Source organism: Neolamprologus brichardi, chromosome 14, assembly GCF_056152115.1.
Source record: "Neolamprologus brichardi isolate AB-2024 chromosome 14, ASM5615211v1, whole genome shotgun sequence".
In the NCBI taxonomy this organism is placed as follows: domain Eukaryota; kingdom Metazoa; phylum Chordata; class Actinopteri; order Cichliformes; family Cichlidae; genus Neolamprologus; species Neolamprologus brichardi.
In genome coordinates, this window is record NC_142117.1 from 3,640,542 (window position 1) to 3,658,369 (window position 17,828).

Genomic DNA, 17,828 nt, shown 5'->3' on the forward strand with positions numbered 1-17,828 from the left:
AATGACCTGCCATTATCCAATCACACATCTGCTTACCTGCATCTTTTGCTCGTTTCTCCTCCTCTTCTTTTCTCTTTTTTCTAAACTGAGCACCTGATGGCTTTGAACTTTTCTTGTCCATCTTGGTTTTAATTTTGCACTCCAGTATGAACACAAATCCCCCAACCCGAGGATCACCACAACATAACCTAACACACCTACACCTTAGTTCACAGATTCACTTTGTCTAAGGTTTATTTCTGAGATTTCACACAACCCAGGATTCAAATCATGAATACATGGATTGGATTTACAACATAAATGAAATGTGCTCTATTTGGAAGCACTCGGCCCCTCCCCTTTCGACGGGTTGTGTGTGAGACTTTAAATCATCAAACTGTAAATTATAAATTTTAAATTGTTATTGATCCCTTTACTCCGAGTCCTAAAGTGTATATTTATTTTCTTACTCTTCTTATATTTATTGTTTGTTTTCTTGCACTGCTGTAACTGGAGCCTCGTCGTCTCGTCTCTCTATATACTGGACTGTATGTAGCGGAGATGACAATAAAGTTTACTTTGACTTCAGCAGCGAGCGGGTGTGACCTCTGTGTAGTGTCTTCTCTGGTCTGCATTCACAACAAAAAGGCAATGGTTAGAATGCTCTCTTTTTAATGTCGTGGGCAATTAGCACAAAATCTAAACGGGAAAGCAACAACAGAGTTAGCTAACTATGCTCCCATTTTGTTTCCTCTCTTCCCAATAAAGAAATCTCCCCTAAACATGCACTAAGTTCAACATAAAGACTGGAGAAATGACCCGCAACAAATGATGTATAAACAACAAAAATAATTGGGTCAGACTGCATTACTTTAACAACCTGCGATATGATTTTTCTTCCCCACAACATTTGCGCATTCCTTACCTCGCAGGAATCCTCCATTATTCTCAGGATTACCCAGAATCCCTTGCCCTTTGTGAATGTTGCAGGGTGAGTTTTTCAACAGTAGGTGGTGCCAATGTCCCATTTAGCGGGATTTAACTTCGAGTCTATTTAACTTTGTTACACAGGTGCACCGAGGGCTCTCGCGCTCACTTTTCGTGTATAGACTTTTGAAAAAACATTGGTGCAAATTATTGGTCTGTATTATAATGTCTGGTGTTTTCGTGTTTGTTGTTTTGTTTTTATTTTGTTTTTATTTTGTTTTATTTTGCGAGTTGGTTATTAGACGCTGCTCCAGCCAGCCAGAGAATCCCCGCCGCCCCGCCCTCTCCTCCCTGTGCCGCAAGCAGATGGGTTTGGCTATTGTATGTGGACACAATAGCCAAACCCATCTGTTCTCTGATTGGATTGTTAAATTTGTGATTGACATGACATTGACCAATCAGATGAAAGGAAGAAAAATAGGGTCAAAATTCATACTTGTAACTTGAAACTTGAGCGCAGAGTTTCACACGTATTTTTTGGCTAAGTCCACAGACAAATCTTTTTTACGCACACGCAAATTATTTTTACGCATACAAATCCTGATTTACAAGTACAAAATATTTATGACCACAATTTGAGCCCATACAACCCCATTTACAAGGCAAGAAATTCCATATATCTTGCTTCATATATTTGATGTCTTCGGTATGTTTCTACAATGTAGAAAGCAATACAAATAAAGAAAAAACATTAAATGAGACGGTGTGTCCAAACCTTTCACTTGTAGTGTACATCTATTTCCTGATCTATGAAGTATGACTTGAGGTTAATATTTTGAAGTGGTTACAGCTCTAGATTTTACTGATCAACAATCCTCTGTGGTAGCAGTGCACAATTTCCAATTTTTACATTCAAGAACAAACAGCAAACAGCTTTAACCGGTTTTTACTTGCTAGCAAGGGAGGCTGGTCGGAGCCAGGCTCTTGGAGCTGAACGCTCCTCACCCGCCTGCTAGCCAGCATCAAATAAACAGCTTTCCTTGCTGCCTTTTATTGAAAACAGTTACAGTACACACAAGCACCACCCATTGTAAACCCCCTGTGACAAAGTGGAGGAGCAGTTGCAATGCTCTCCATTGCTCTCCAGTATTTAGCAAATTAAGCTAAATACTCAGTTACATGTTTCTTTATATTTTATTATGTTACAGATTAAGTCCTTTGTTCATACTTACTTACTTTACTTTGCATACTGTCTTTTCAGTCTTCGTGAGGGTCAGGTGTGGGGAAACGCCCGCCTGGCATTTCCTCATTTTAAAGTCCTGATGATGTCACATATGGCATCAGCAGGTCAAACCAAGTGGAGGGGTTTCTTTGTCCATAGAGATGCTTCCTTTTGTTTGTGTTAAGGTTTAAAGGGATTTGAATGTTTTTCCTTTCGTTAATACTGCCATTTAGTTGTGCAAATGTGCGTGTTAGAAGTGTGTAGAGGTTTGGTGTTTTTAGATCATCTGTGTAGAGTTTTAGATCCCTCAGTGTGAGTGAGTGGTACTGGCTGGGCAATTGGAGGGAAATTGATGGCTATTTAAAGCCAGTCTCTACCAGATGCAGCAGAGAGCAGAGGTGAGCTGTGTCACCAGATTGATGTCATGTTGAGTTTTGTTAATAGAGTTTATTTGGGGGGGTTATTAAGTTACATTAAATTAAGTTCACTGTAAATAAATTGCTCACCTTGGAAACCTGAAATGTCTGCATAGTCTGCTTCCCTACCACCTTCCTTGACGTTCAAGTCTGACTACTTCACAGCCCACTATGGTCACAAAAGGTTAAAATACTGCGTGTGGGTGTATATATGCAAGTGCGAGAGTGTGTGTGTTTGTGTTTGGGGGTGCGTTTGTGTGACCTCCTGCCCACAAAAGGGTCATAAAGGCAGGAAGTTTACTAAGCAAGAAAACAGAACCTTCACATAGGATGTCCCATAATAAAACACTACAGCCTCCCCCACCAACAAACTGGCTGGGGAGGGAGTCAGAGACAAAGGAATGTCTTTGATCATACAGTTTGAACTAAGACTTACAAATTTAAGTAACACAATGACAACATTTAACAATTTGACTCCAACAGACACTCATTGTCGTACAGGGTGTTTGTTATGGACAAACTTTAATTTGGTGCATAAGCACAGACAACAGTCAGGGCCCCTTCCCTGACCCAAAGGCACAGAGCCCCGCCTCTCTACAGGAGACTGGTTCCAGAGCCCAAACCTTGCATAAAGGTATGTCCATATCTAGCTGGCACCTGTCAACCCCATGCACTAGCTCAAGCTCCTTCCCCACCAGAGAGGTGACATTCGATGTCTCCATCACCAGCCTTGGTAGCAGGGGATCAGTCTGCCTGGGTTTCTACCCTTGGCTGTCACTTGACACACAATGCACCCAACTCTTACAGCACCTTCTGCAGGTGCTGGGCACACAGGACGGTTTCCTTTCTTCATGCTGTGCCTGACCTCCAAACAGCGAAAAGTCAGTTGATTCATCCAAGCAGGATTCCTCTCTGAGTGCAAAGAGCTACCCACGAAACTGAAACTGTAGCAGTGTGTGCAAAGAAGACATTGTCTCATGTGTGATGGCTTGTTTGCACTTGTGGCTGCTGAGTTCTGCCTGCTGCAGTTATTGAATTTAATTCAAACCCGTGAAATGAAATGCTTTGCTCAGATTATGTTTTTTCTCATAAATGACATGTATAAAAATTATGGTGATCATTTTACATTTCTTCCATTTCTGAATAATCACTATAACCATTGTTCTTCTATCCCATTCCAGCCTTGTACTGATCTACAGTCTTGTCCCTTGTCCCTGTCTTTCTGGCCTTGCCCACTGTGGTGAAAAGGTTAGAATGGAAGAAATTGATTCTCTGTCTGTGCTTTAAACAAGTTGAGATCAGGAATATCTGTAAATGACTGATTATAAACTGTGTGTCAAATCATATCATAACAAAACTCTGTTCCACCCAAGGCAACAGCTGAAGTTTAGTGTGAAGTTCTCCATGAAACTGGATATAGACTAAACATCCATATTCACAATATCAGCAGACTTCAATTATGTTTCCCTCTTATTACAAATCCTGTCTGCCGAGACATTCTGATACTAAAGTTACAGTCAGGAAATGGACACCTGATGCTACTGAGGCTCTTAGGCTACGTTCACACTGCAGGTCTTGATGCTCAATTCCGATTTTTTGATCAAATCAGATTTTTTTGTCTGCTCGTTCACACTACAAATAAAATGCGACAGCAAACGCGCTCTAGTGTGAACGCTTATAGCGGCCGCATGCGCAAAAGAAGACGTCACACACAACGCGCTCTGTTTAGACCCAGAGCAACAGTATTGTTTGACTGATGGCCTTAATATAAAGACTTCAGACTTTACGTTTCCCAATTTTTGCTTTAAGTTATTTTGTTATTTACATAATAATGTAGATAACCTAATAATGATCCTTATTGCTGTTTTAGAGGAGCGCTGCTTCAAAGGATAGACTAACATCTACACTGGATGGCCAGGAAGCGTTCACGATGTCTTCTCTGTAGCTGATAATTGGCGTCTGTCTTGTGTCAGTGACGTAAAAGACGGATTTAATGCGACATGACCATCAAACAGCAGTCGCTTTCTGAAACATCGGATATGTATCGGATTCAGCACCACATACGAAAGTGACCCAGATCGGATTTGAAAATATCGGATTTGTGCCGTTCACACTGTCACACCATGATCGGATATGGGTTGCATAGGGTCAAAAAAATCAGATTTGATGTGCTTTCGCCTGCAGTGTGAACGTAGCCTTAGAGACTGATTTGATTGAGCTGACTGGAATGTGCTGCTGGAAACAGGAGAGAACAGTATGGACACTGCAGGACAGACAGGTTGAGCTGTCAGATTGTTTTACTGAGTTCATGAACTTCTGTAGAGACGCAGTCATACCTACAAAGACTGTTTGCTGTTTGCACAACCAGAAATTGTGACCCTAAACACGACTGAAACCACAGAGTGATCTTGTTATGGGTTTCTTTTTCTTTTATTGCGCTTGCACAATGTTTTCGGTTTGGCACCAATGTTCCTTTGGACTGTTCAGTTTTCCACCTGACTCCACTCTCCTGTCACTAGCTTCTGGCATCACTGAAAAGGGAGAGACCTGATTACCACAAATAAGCTGCAGCTGCCCATCAGCCTCCCTGGTACTGCCCCTCAACGCTGCTACACCACACCTCTCCATGCAGTGGGCCATTTGGAGACCCAAAAGTACAATCTAAAATCTTTTTTTTACAAAATACAAATGTAATGGTTTTTACAAACAAGTCGTTAATACTACACTTAACGGCCACTTCATTAGGACCCCTTTTCCCTTCAGGTGCCTTAATTCTTTGCATTTTCGTTTTAACAAGAAAACATTCCTCAGAGAATTTCACCATATTGACATTATTATTACATAATTGCTGGAGACTTGTCGCCTCCACATCCATGATGCAAATATCTAATTCCACCACATTCAAAGGGTGCTTTATTGGATCAAGACTTGGATGCCATTTGAATACAGTGAACTTATTTTCATGTTTTAAGAATCAGTTTGCGATTATTTAAGAGTCTAGATTAGGCAATGCCTTTTCCTGCTAGAAACATCCACACCAACAAGGTGTTTTCACACAGAGAACTGCTGCTCACTGGATAGCTTCTCTTTTTTGGACCATTCTCAGTAACCCTAAAGGAGACTGTGGTAAAATCAGCACAATCATGCCCTGATCAGTCATTTTAATGTTCTTTCTTACAAGGATACACATGCAAGTGATATGAAACTGCAATAATTTTACAAAATTAATGTAAAAACTAGACTCAAAGGGGGGAAAAAAGAAACAAAAAAATTAAAAAATAATAATAAAATAAACTAGACTTATATCTCACACTGTAAGTTTTTTACGGCTTTGTTTCCTTAATGCCATAGCTTTAACGATCTATGGTAACTGTGTCCCCATTAAAAATGAAAAAGTGTAGACATGTCATTTGCACATAATATTTTAAAAGACAGTAAGACAGAACTGTAACTTCATAAATACAGTTTTTTAAGATGAATCTGACCTTCTCTGTACATCACATCTGAAGTGTTCTTTCTTGTTATGAAGCCATGACATCACATGTTGCACTTCCAGCTTCTCAACACACTCTTTACACGTCAGTACGTATATAACTCTATCTGTCATAATGGTAAATGGCCTGTATTTATAAAGTGATTTTCTAGTCCCTAAGGACCCCAAAGCACTTTACACATCCAGTCATCCACCCATTCACAGACTGGTGATGGCAGCTACATTGTAGCCACAGCCACCCTGGGGGGCACTGACAGAGGCAAGGCTGCCGGACACTGGCGCCACCAATAGGCAACGGGTTGTGTCCTTGCCCAAGGACACAACGGACACAACGACCGAGACTGTCCAAGCCGGGGATCGAACCGGCAACCTTCCGATTACAAGGCGAACTCCCAACTCTTGAGCCACGGTCGCCCCCATAACAGTGACCTGTAAATCCTTTCCAGCTCTCTTTTTAGCCAGTTGCCTAGATTTCATGCCTGGGGCGACCGTGGCTCAGGGGGTTGGGAAGCGTATCTGTAACCGGAAGGTTGCCGGTTCGATCCCCGGGCTCTCTGTCCTGGTCGTTGTGTCCTTGGGCAAGACACTTCACCCTACTGGTGTTGGCCAGAGGGGCCGATGGCGCGATATGGCAGCCTCGCTTCTGTCAGTCTGTCCCAGGGCAGCTGTGGCTACAACCGTAGCTGCCTCCACCAGTGTGTGAATGTGAGAGTGAATGAATAGTGGCATTGTAAAGCGCTTTGGGTGCCTTGAAAAGCGCTATATAAATCCAATCCATTATTATTATTATTATTACTAATTGCAATGCAGGCTACAGTGTTGGCTGGCTTTGGTGCAGGAAATCCTTTCTTAGTGTCCTTTGATATAAAATACCTGGATGTTAGGCAAGGATAAGTCACTCCATAATATGGCCCGCGCCCCGGAAACTACAGGGTACTTAAGATGTAGGATGGAAAATATTGTTTGATTTTCTGGAAATTTACCATGAAATAACCCAGGACATAAAACTACTGATGCAATTATTTTATTATTTGGTGTACAAAAGAGACTACCTGTAATTACAGGTACTTGTGGTCTCACAGTGTAATTATTTTATTGCTTCCTTCAAAAACCTCACTTGCTACACAAAATTACATGGAATTTACAGGCTACTTTTGCCTTAGTCGTGGGTCCAACAGTGTAGTTGTTTCATTGTTTCACAGGTCTTGCAGGTGACTCCATAATACGCCTCGCATTCCAGAAAGTACGGTGTACTTGTTGAGCCTTAATGGTGGGTCTTACAGTGTGATTGTTTCATTGTCTCCTGCAAAAACCCGACTCGCTGCCTGCAAAATGTGTGTAAGAACTTGTGCCTTATTTGCAGGTCATGTTATAAAGTGTTACTGGAATCTGTATTAATGCATGATGTATCCTCCTCTCTGCAGCTCTGCAGCTTTCTGTGAAAACAGTCTTTAAGGGCATTTGTAGTTCCATTTGCTATTATGAAAGACATTGATGTCAGGTGTCAGGAGGCAAGTTAGGCTGATCCATAATCTACTTCTCTGCTTCTCTGCTGGGTGTTTTATCAACATACTACTCTAGGCAGATTTATAAAGTGAGAACAGTGGCACCCTGCAAGAAATTCTTATGAACTCAGGCTGTATAAGATCTCTAAATTAGATATCATAGATATTTAGTATTAAACAAATCTTTTCTGCCTATTCCACGTGCTTGGGGTCTTGGCTTATGCACCTTCTCAAAGGTCACATTGACAGTACAAGCTTTTTCCTTCTCCTTGTGTTTGAAGTACCAATATTGACACTGATAAAACAGCAAAAGAAACCTCACAAGATAGCTTGATTGTTCCGTAAATGTCTGCTGAGATCAGATATGGACCTTTTCAGAGTTTATCCTCTGTGGACAGCATTAGAGGATATTTTCTGGGGCAGTGGTAATCCTGTGTTAAGGACAAAGAAGGGTTAAAATCTAAAATTACATAATCCAACACATATAGGATCCTTAACATGGCAGAAGAGTGTTTAAATAGATTTCCTGTGATGTCAATATTTATTTATAATTTCTTTATCATTTTAAGGGGTAGAATATCACTTTGGTGGCTACTTTTGGACTGTGTGCGACCGATGTCCCAGTATCATACTTTGGGCTTTTGCCACCAAGTTAGTGTATGATGAAATGGTTTATATGAGCACAGGTTTTCTGATACTTCAGTGCAAAAAAGTATGCAGATGTCATTGTAGAAGACTGAAATCTATATATCTGCCAGAACAGCCTCATTAGCTTCATCATTTGTCTGACATTTGGCTCCATCTAGTGTTTAGATGTCAGTCCAACAAGACATCTTAGTGTTACGTCCAAATCAGCACGCAGTAGACACATGTGTCTAATCAGGAGCTACTTAAGATCAGGTGTTGATCCCCACGTCTATTTCATTTGTGTTTGCTCTGTCAGTTAACCATTCAGGTCCTTGACAAGGTAAAATTGATATATATGTGTATATATATGTATGTATATTTTTATTATATTTTTTTAAAATGCATCAAAGCAGGATTTTTGAATGGTGCTAGCATCACAATGACTTATGAGCCTTTTCCATCTGCTAGTTTCAAGGTTCAGTCCTTTTGATTTTCTGTTTCTGACTCATTTATTCTCTAGAAAATGCTGTTTATCTTTGCAAATATGTTCCATTTTCGTAGATCATCCCATTGTGGGTCCTAAATCTTACACTATATATTTTTTTTCTTTTCAAGAAATCAGCTGCTGTATGAACACTACTGTCAAGCCAACTTAATATATTTCTTGAACTGTTAACCTTCTGAACACTTAAACCTGATGCTGCTACTTGAAGAAATGTTAAATTGACAATGGTGCACAAGTTTTACAAACACACAGCTTCAAACTAAATGAAAATTTGGTGCCATAGTAAGGCTTTGGGCCATATCAAATCTGCCATAGATCCCACTGGGTTGAGAGATGATGGCTGAAGACCACAGCGCAGGTTTCTCTCTTTCCAAACCAGCTCATTTACTCTCTCCTTGCATGTGGTCATGTTTCTGTATGTTGCTGAATGAAGAATAATGACCTTCATTCCCAGTGTGTAATGTCTCTAAGATTTGTCCTACAGGTAGTAAATGTCTTTTTTTAAAAACTGTTCCTATTAATCCAACATAGATTCATAACTGACACTCCTTCCATGTAGGTTGACTGAACATGGCAGCGGTGGTTAACACGCCTCCTCTGGCTCCTGAAGGGCCAAGTGGAGCGAACCCACACGTTCGAGTTAACGCTGACGTTGCAAACTCTGCACAGCAGGATCCAGGACTACACAGCACCAACCAAGATCCTGGACCATCTCATCCTCAACACCCCGTCTTTCCTAGACCTCTCTTTTATGTTCATGCTCCACCTCTACCCCCGTTCCTCCAATACCAGTGGCCCATGCCCTTGCCTTATAATCCCTTTCCAGGCTTCCTAGGCATGGGTAAGTTGAGAATTTTCATTAGTTTATAAATATTTTAAATTGGTGCTGTGCTTATGGGCTCAAATTGTGGTCATAAATAATTTGTACTTGTAAATCAAATGTGTATTTGTGAACTGGGTTTTGTAACCTTGTAAAACAAAATATCTGCATTTTATGTTTGCGTATCTGTAGATGAGTATTTGTGTGGGGGGTCTGGTTGCACATGCAAAGCAAAAAAACTACGTGTAAAACTCTGCGCTCAAGTCCCTTCACTTGGGTGCTAGTTTAAAGTTACAAGAACAAATCTTGTTCTTCATTTTGAACCTGGAGGATGTTTTTATAAATATCCCACAGGGGTCATACAAGCCTTTCGGTAGCTGTTGAAAACGTTTTGTTATATCAGTGGCTAGAAATACCGTTTGTACTTTAGGATTAGTCTAACACAAAGTCAGGGCTGAAACATTGATTCTTCCGATACCAGTAATTTATGTTCTAGAATCAATTCTCATATTAAAATATCGATATTTTAGTACTTTAGGATAAATTTGCAGTTTTTCATTAACAGGAACACAGTGGAAAGAAACTATCAATCAGATCGTCTAAAGTGGAAGGAACTACTTCCTCTTCCGCCTTTCATAGTCATATGCGAAATACGGCTGTATAAATGTGTCGCAGCCCCTGGCCTTAGTGGCCAAGTATAGTAAATTATTCTTTTTACTGAATCGAGTTTGAATGAGTCACTCACCAAAATGAATCGGGTTTTTTGAGTCACTGAGTCAGTTGACCAGAGAGTGCAAAAAATGTGCATGTTCACTCAAATTTAATGTTTCTCTTTTCATGTAAATCCTACTGCTAAGATGAGTGATTGAAAAACAACTATTTTTATAGAGCAAAAAAATTAAGATTTCTAAAGGGAACATTTATTTTATTTTTTATTTTATTAGTATTTTCCTCAAATGTGTCAATTTTTTTTTCATCTAAATGTTCACTGAGCTGTGCGCCAGGGGGTGGTAATGCGCCTTAACATTGGTTGCCAACCAAGAAGAAGCTCTGTGTGTGTGTGTGTGTGAGAGAGAGAGATATAGATATACATACATACACCCTCAAGTACTCGAGTATGGACTCGAGTACTTGAGAAAGGGCCTACGATTCAGCACAGGAAGGGAGGGGGTGAGTAACTCAAATGTGCTGTTAGCATGTTAGCAGAGCGATGCTACTGTGAACCGAGGAGCTATTTTCTTGATGTGAGCTTCTACTCAGGGTTTTTTTTGTTTGTTTGTTCTTCCAGTTCAGAGCAGAAATGTTTGTCAAACTGGCGTCCCCCCTCCACAATTTCAATTATAAGCTAGATATATTTCTACTAATGAAATTAGTTTGCTAACAGCTACAGGGATGAGTCAGTGAGTCAGTTGGGCTTGTGAATCATGATTCACGAGTCAGTAAACTGATCCTCGAGTATTGAACGATTGAGTCATGATTCGCACATCACTACCTGGCGTGCGCACTCACAACGATGGCTGAGCGTAAACGGAGTCATATGTGGACGTATTTGACCTCAGCCAAGACACGGTTTGCGATACATGTGGCAAGACAGTGAGGTGTTGTGACGACACCACTAACCTCATCAAACACCTCACAGTAAATCATATCACAGAATATGATTATGTTGAGGAGCGGGACAGGTGCTACTAGAGACAGACGTCTCTCGCGGAGTCCTTTAGTGCTGCAGGCAGGCAACGTGCTCAAATAGCGCACAAGTTCAGGTTTTTTATTTCTATATGATAATTCTGCATTATTAAGCAATAAGAACAAGTAGTCAGATGTCCTGTAATCATTATGAAGCTATATTACAATTTCATAATACAATTACATGTTGTATCATGAAATACCATGAAACATTACGTTTTTGTACAGTGTATCCGATCAGTATCGTCATCATCATCGTTTATTTATATAGCACTTTAAAAACACACAAGGCTGACCAAAGTGCTGAACAATAGAAACATAATAGATACCATAAGAATAATAAATACGATAAAATAATAAACATAGCGAGTGGGGACAAAGGGCTTCAGCAAATCAGACAGATACGCAGGTGCCAGACCATTTAAAGATTTAAAACCCAATAAAAGAACTTTAAAATGAATCCTAAATTAATTGGAAGCCAGTGCAGGGAGGCCAGGACCGGAGTCATGTGCTCAAATTTCCTTTTACCAGATAGTATCGGTGATACCACCCTGAATTGTACTTGGGATCAGAAAGGAAATCGGTGGTATCGCACATTAGTAGTAAAAGGGCATTTATTCTTCCAGGACCTGAAGCTCAGTAAAGCACCTCTCCAACAGCCAAACCATCTGTTCTCTGATTGGATCATTAAATTTGGTCCATGTCAATCGCAATCAGCTGAAAGGGAAAAAAAAATTGGGTCAAGTTTTGTATGTAAGTTGAGTAACAAACAGCCAGGGAATCTGAGCGCAGAGTTTTACATTTTTCTTTTTGCTTTGTGTGCAACTAGACCTTAACGAAGAAATTTGTAACTTATGTAAATATTTTTACACACACAAATATTCTCATCTACAGATGCACAAACAAAATGTTCAGATATTTTGGTTTACAAGGTTACAAAACTCAGTTCACAAATGTGCGTATGATTTATGACCACAATTTGAGCCCATACTGTACCCCTTGCACACTCTCTACATGTATGCATGCAAGATTCAGTCTTTCTAACATGTGTGAAATGACTCTGCAACTCCTATATCACATACAGAGCAGTAACATGTTTATATCTTGTAATTAAACTGTAAGGTGGCACTGTCTGTATATTATTCCAAACTGATCGCCTTCACTCATCTTTTTCTTTTCTCTTTAAGGATATGGTATGGTCATGCCCCCACTTCCCCCTCCCCCTTACCTGGAGTCTCCAGCTTACATTGTACCACACCCTCAGGTACAACCAGTCGACTATAGACGCCTGCTTCATCCCCAAGTCCACAGTCATGCTCCTTGTGGATCGTTTCAAAATTTAAACCAGACTCGCAGAATTCGCCTGCCTCATACTTCCTCTGTTAGAGAAACGGTGAATTCTGAGGTCCAGACAGAACCCATACACAGAGGTGGCTATGATGAGGGATGCCCAACTCTCAGCTCAGACTCTGGACGTGCAACTGCCTCCAATTCTCCTTCATCCTTAAGCTCTGGTTCCCAGAAACAGGGCTTAGCTGAGGTTGAGACCTATATGTTGTCCAGTACTGAGGCAAAAGAACAGGTGAAAGGGGCTGGCACAAACGGAGTCATACATGACTGTCACATGGTGCATCCTACAGGGATGACTGTTCAGCCATCTAGAAGGGCAACTCAAGAAATGCAGGGATGTAAGGACAGTGCTGTTCAGGAGTCCTCTCTTATCCCTCCTTGCAGAAATGCACATTGCAACATGTGGTCAGTGAGTTCTCAGGAGAGCATGGGGCCAGTTTGTAGCTCTTCTCAAAAAGAGGATGAAGTCAAAGAGAGGCGCATCTCTGTTCCCGACATTCTAAGCTGGGGAGGTGATGCATCACAGAAAACGATGACGATGGCAGCTGAGGCACTCCTTCAAAATAATCATGAGAGTCCATGTTATGAAAATGAAGTGGAGCGTGAAAAGGCTTTTTATCAAAGTCCAAGTAAGCCAAAGAATTATGCAGTGGTGGTTAGGAGTGCTGATAATGTAGATACCGAAGTTATTTCAAGTTCTAAGGACAGTGAAATGATCTTTAAGATCCTCAAACTTCCTTCTCTTTTAGAACCCTTTTCACTGTCAACAAGAGATGCAGATTCTGGTCTACTTGTTAGACCTTCCCTATCTAATGGAGATGAAATTCTGCAGGCACTAAATGCATGTGAGAGGCATGAAGAGCCTACAGAGACAACTCCAAAGCACACATTTTTAAGTAGATGTCAGATGAATAGAAAAATTAATGAGTCAGTTTGGTCTGTGGAGTCTCTAGCTCCTTTCATTCCTACTAAGGAGTGGCTACAGCAGAATAGCGTATTTGAACCTGAAGTCATTGTAGAGATGGAGAGGGCTGACAATGGTAAATGGTCAACCAAAAAAGATGACCCGATTGGTTCATTTGCTAAAGAAAGAAGGCAATCTTCAAGATTTTCTTCTCCGGACTCGGTTCTGGTGTCAGAAAGTGTTCTTACTTTTAGTACCCCAGCTAAGAAGCAAAGTCCTCCAACGAACCCAGACATGGTGTGTGAACCTGAAGTCTCTGAAACAAAAGGAGCTGAAGAAAGCCAAAGCACAGTTCCTTCAGAAACGCGTCCTTTAACTTCACTTACTACCCTGCAGGGTATAATTTTAACTGCCTCCACTGATGAAGAGATGAATGACCATGGGTCTTCAAATCCTGAGGCTAACCAAAGCCCAAACCAGGGAACTCTTATATATGAGCAAGAGGAGAAAAGCTCAGTTGAGAGAAAGGAAACCTGCCTCAATAACTCCGCAGCAGAGGACAAAGTCTCATCCACTTCCCAAACGACTCTCCAAAATGACACACAAATGGAGGTGGCGACTGGCGCACAAAAAGTAGATGGTCAAATGAGAAATGTGGAACTGGGCGTGCCAACAGCTGACCAGAAGATGGCTCCAGTGACTCCATCAAAGGGAAATTTAGTAGACTGTGCAATCCAGTGTACTGAACTACAGGGTCTGAAGTGTTTATGTGAGGAGTTAAAGGGAGGCGTGGGGTCAAACAGAAAACCTCATAAATATCCAGGTGGTCTGATTTATTTAGTTTTTAAATTGTTTTTTCCTTTCATGCGGGTATAGTGCTCTAATTGTAATTTATCTCCTTAGACTTGAAAAAGGCAAATGATGGAAAAGCTGAAGTATTCTGCAATCAGAAAAATTCAAAGAGGACTGGTCAGTGGCGAAACAGAGGTCCAGGTAATGAGATGCAAGCGTTACATTAAAATAATCATGGGTCATCTGAAGGCCTGCCCAAAAAAGACTCGCTGCATCTTTGCTGTCACATTTTTGTAGTGCAAACTTGTTCAGTCCTACAGTGTGACTTAAGTAGCTTCATGCCCATGGTGAGCAAGTTTGCTGCACATGTGCAAGGCAAACTTTATTCTCAGATGGCCTTAGCTTCAAGTCTTTGATTTATATATTTGACAGTCTGACCAAAAATCTTGGAGTGCCAGATGCGACTCCTTAATTTGGGAATGCACTGTTGTATACTGTACCTAGAACTGACGCACTGTACTTTAATAACCTGATGAAAAATTGCAGCAGAATGCATCTGGGCCATCTAATGAAAGAGTGGCCATGTAGGACCAGTCATTCGTATTAAGTTAGAGACAACACTACTTCTTTGTTGACAGAAAAGCATAACGGCCAGCAGGAAGACTGCAATGGATACGGAAGCAGACCTGGGAAGTTGAAAGGTGAGTCACTAAATGATCCTGGCTTGTCTTTGGATGGACAATTGTGCTCACATGGGGCAGATCTGATTTTAAAGTTGAGTACCAATTGGTCATTTTGGTTTGTGTAGCTGATCATGTAACATCAATAATTATGCAGTAACTTCACAACTCAAACTGAGGTAAATATTGTGTATAAAATAACGTTTCACTACCGTTCTATATCACAACATCATTAACTTGATATCCTTAATGGTGGGCTGATGGTAAGCTAACAAAGGTTGGACCTGGTTAGTAGACTAGTCGATGGTTTGATCCTCTGGTCTGCATGTCCAAGTATCCTTGGCGTGGTTGTGAATGTTGGAAAGTATTTAGGCAAAGATAAAAGTACTGTATGAAATCGTGAAGGTTAAGTGTTTAGAAAAAGAAAGGGGTGCTTGAATGAAACTGCCTGAGTGCGAAGTAGAAAAGTGTTTGGTGTCAGTTTACCACAATTTCACATCTTATTGAAGTTTGCATTGGTTATTCCTCCTTCAGGTGGGAGTGGAAGGTACGCACGGTACTGACAGTGACCACACTTCAACACAAGTCTACACTTGGTTTTTGTTTTTTAATTTAAATTGAATATTAAAAAGTTTCTTACTTTTCAATAAAAGCATTGTATTAAACATGATTTAAGTGTTTTGTTTTTTGTTTTACGCCATCTTGCTTGTCAGACATCACTTTGGATGCACAGGTTTTTGACTGGTATAGCAAACTTAACCAGTTCTTCAGGTAAATGACAACGGTTGCCAAACAACATTCACCCCAAGTCCGTGACCATTTCACAGCAGTGAAATTGGGTGCTTAGAAAGGTGAGAACTTTTTATTTATTTTTTTATTTTTCCAAGAATTGGAGTTCACACTTGATGCAATCATTAAATGTTAGGGTTAATTGGAAATTACTTTTAACACCAATTTATTAATTGGCACTTTAAACTTAACAAACCTAGTTACCCTCATTTGATTTCACAAATTTTCCCACTTCTCAGTGGGGTCAAGCAAGGATGTCCTCCTCCTCTTTGCTTTGTTCATGGAGCCACTAGCAACAGTAAGATCAAAAGTATTTAAAGTCACTACAGAAAACCAAACTATAGAGACCTTTGTATAAAGATCTCCTTTATACAGTGTTTTATTCAAGATCCATCATATCTATAGTTGTGTTTAATACATGTAATCTTAATCCAGTTAAAACACCATCATTCATTGGCTTGTGGCATTAAAAGGTATGATAAAGTCATCTGGATCAGAACCAAAAGGTAGCCCCATCCTCTAATTATAACCACAGCAGCCTCTAGAGAAGCCTTTGACAACATAAGTCTTCACAGGGGATTTGAGAAAGAAATGCAGTGTTTATCTTAGTTTCCAAGTGTTCTGGCAGTAAACTAAAATCTATGAATTAGACGGTCCAGAAATGACTCTTTGTGGAGTTGCTCTGGAGCTGATATGGTGTCAAGGTTAAAGACTGACCCAAATCTTTCTTTTGATAATTTGATCACCAAATTCAAAAGTGTTTGATAAGGATGAACCCTGATCTGGCTGTTCATAGACCTTTTACGTAGAAACAAGGTAACAGGAGTGTAGCAGACTTTTAAGTAGATTTTTTAATACTCTTTAAAGACACCTTGTGCTCGTCTGGTTCTTGGTCACCCCATAACCCAAACACAGACTTGTAAGAAAATTTTGCAAGGCGACAAAAAGTTTTTTTAAAGAAGCAACCAGAAATTTACTTGACAATAGGTATCCTTTTAAGATCTTGATGCAATCATTAAATGTTAGGGTTAATTGGAAATTACTTTTAACACTAATTTATTAATTGGCACTTTAAACTTAACCAAAACCTAGTTACCCTCATTTGATTTCAAATTTTCCCACTTCTCAGTGGGGCCAAGCAAGGATGTCCTCGTCCTCTTTGCTTTGTTCATGGAGCCACTAGCAACAGTGAGATGAAAAGATCAAAAGTATTTAAACAGTCACTACAGAAAACATACTGTTGGCTGGACATCAGATAATCCAGCCAAGGATACTGTTGGCTGGATTATCTGATGTCATCACCATTGTTTGAAATCAGCCTCCCTTCTATTAACTTGGACTCTCCCTCCATGTCTTTAGATCTTCCTCTGGGCCTTTCTTAATAATTTTGTCTTTGTTTATTTAGATGACATCCTGATTTTCTCCAAGTCTACCCATGAAAATTAGTCCCATGTCAGGCAACTCCTACGCCTTCTTGAGAACAAGCTCTATGGCAGGGGTCGGCAACCTTTCTGATGGCGAGTGCCATTTAAAATTTCCTCAGAAGTCAATGTGCCATATGATTGCATTAGCAATACATTTAATAACGCTCTATATTAACAGTTACAAACTATATAGAAAAACTTTATAGAATTATATTTGTTGGCAGCTATCAGCGAATAGTTATCAGCTATTTTGAGACAAAAAAAAGACTTTTTATCCATAACAGCAAATGAACTGTACAACAGAAAATACAAATGCTATTTATGGTCTCCTCACAGCAATGATAAGAAAAATAAACTGAGCCAATATGGCATGTCTGTTAATACAGAGACACACATGTTAATGTGATCTCTGGTCTCCCACTCAGAGACACAGGTCTCCCAGTGTCCAGCATTCAGAGGCTGCCTGAGGACTCGTGAGAGAAAATCTGCTCACACAGATATTAGAGCCAAACACTGTCAATAAGGCCTCTGCAATGTTCTGAAGACAGTTAAACTTGTCAGGTAGTGACGTCCAGCAGGTGAAAAGGCAGCTCCATGAACACGCACAGCTGTGGATTCCAGCTGCTTCGATGTTGCATTAACTCAGCCAGTTAAAGCGAGACAAATCCAGCTGCTCATTAAAGATTTCTGGTTTGTTCAGAAAATAAAA

At 40.3% G+C, this 17,828-nt stretch overlaps 1 protein-coding gene across 1 annotated transcript; it reads left to right on the forward strand.

Moving 5' to 3' along the window:
* The first annotated feature begins 9,244 nt into the window (after positions 1-9,244).
* LOC118455184 (uncharacterized) lies at positions 9,245-15,469 on the forward strand. The gene is made up of 5 exons (XM_087851495.1): positions 9,245-9,515; positions 12,368-14,257; positions 14,338-14,427; positions 14,865-14,927; positions 15,441-15,469. The coding sequence occupies exons 1-5, from the start codon at positions 9,245-9,247 to the stop codon at positions 15,467-15,469; spliced, it is 2,343 nt and encodes a 780-aa protein (XP_087707621.1).
* The last annotated feature ends 2,359 nt before the right edge of the window (positions 15,470-17,828 follow it).

Bases quoted from the DNA above. Each gene is read 5' to 3' on its own strand.
- LOC118455184 (XM_087851495.1), top strand. From the start codon at position 9,245: ATGGCAGCGGTGGTTAACACGCCTCCTCTGGCTCCTGAAGGGCCAAGT. The intron at 9,516-12,367 runs GTAAGTTGAGAA...TTTCTCTTTAAG, and splicing joins TCCAGGCTTCCTAGGCATGG to GATATGGTATGGTCATGCCC. The intron at 14,258-14,337 runs GTGGTCTGATTT...TTATCTCCTTAG, and splicing joins AAAACCTCATAAATATCCAG to ACTTGAAAAAGGCAAATGAT.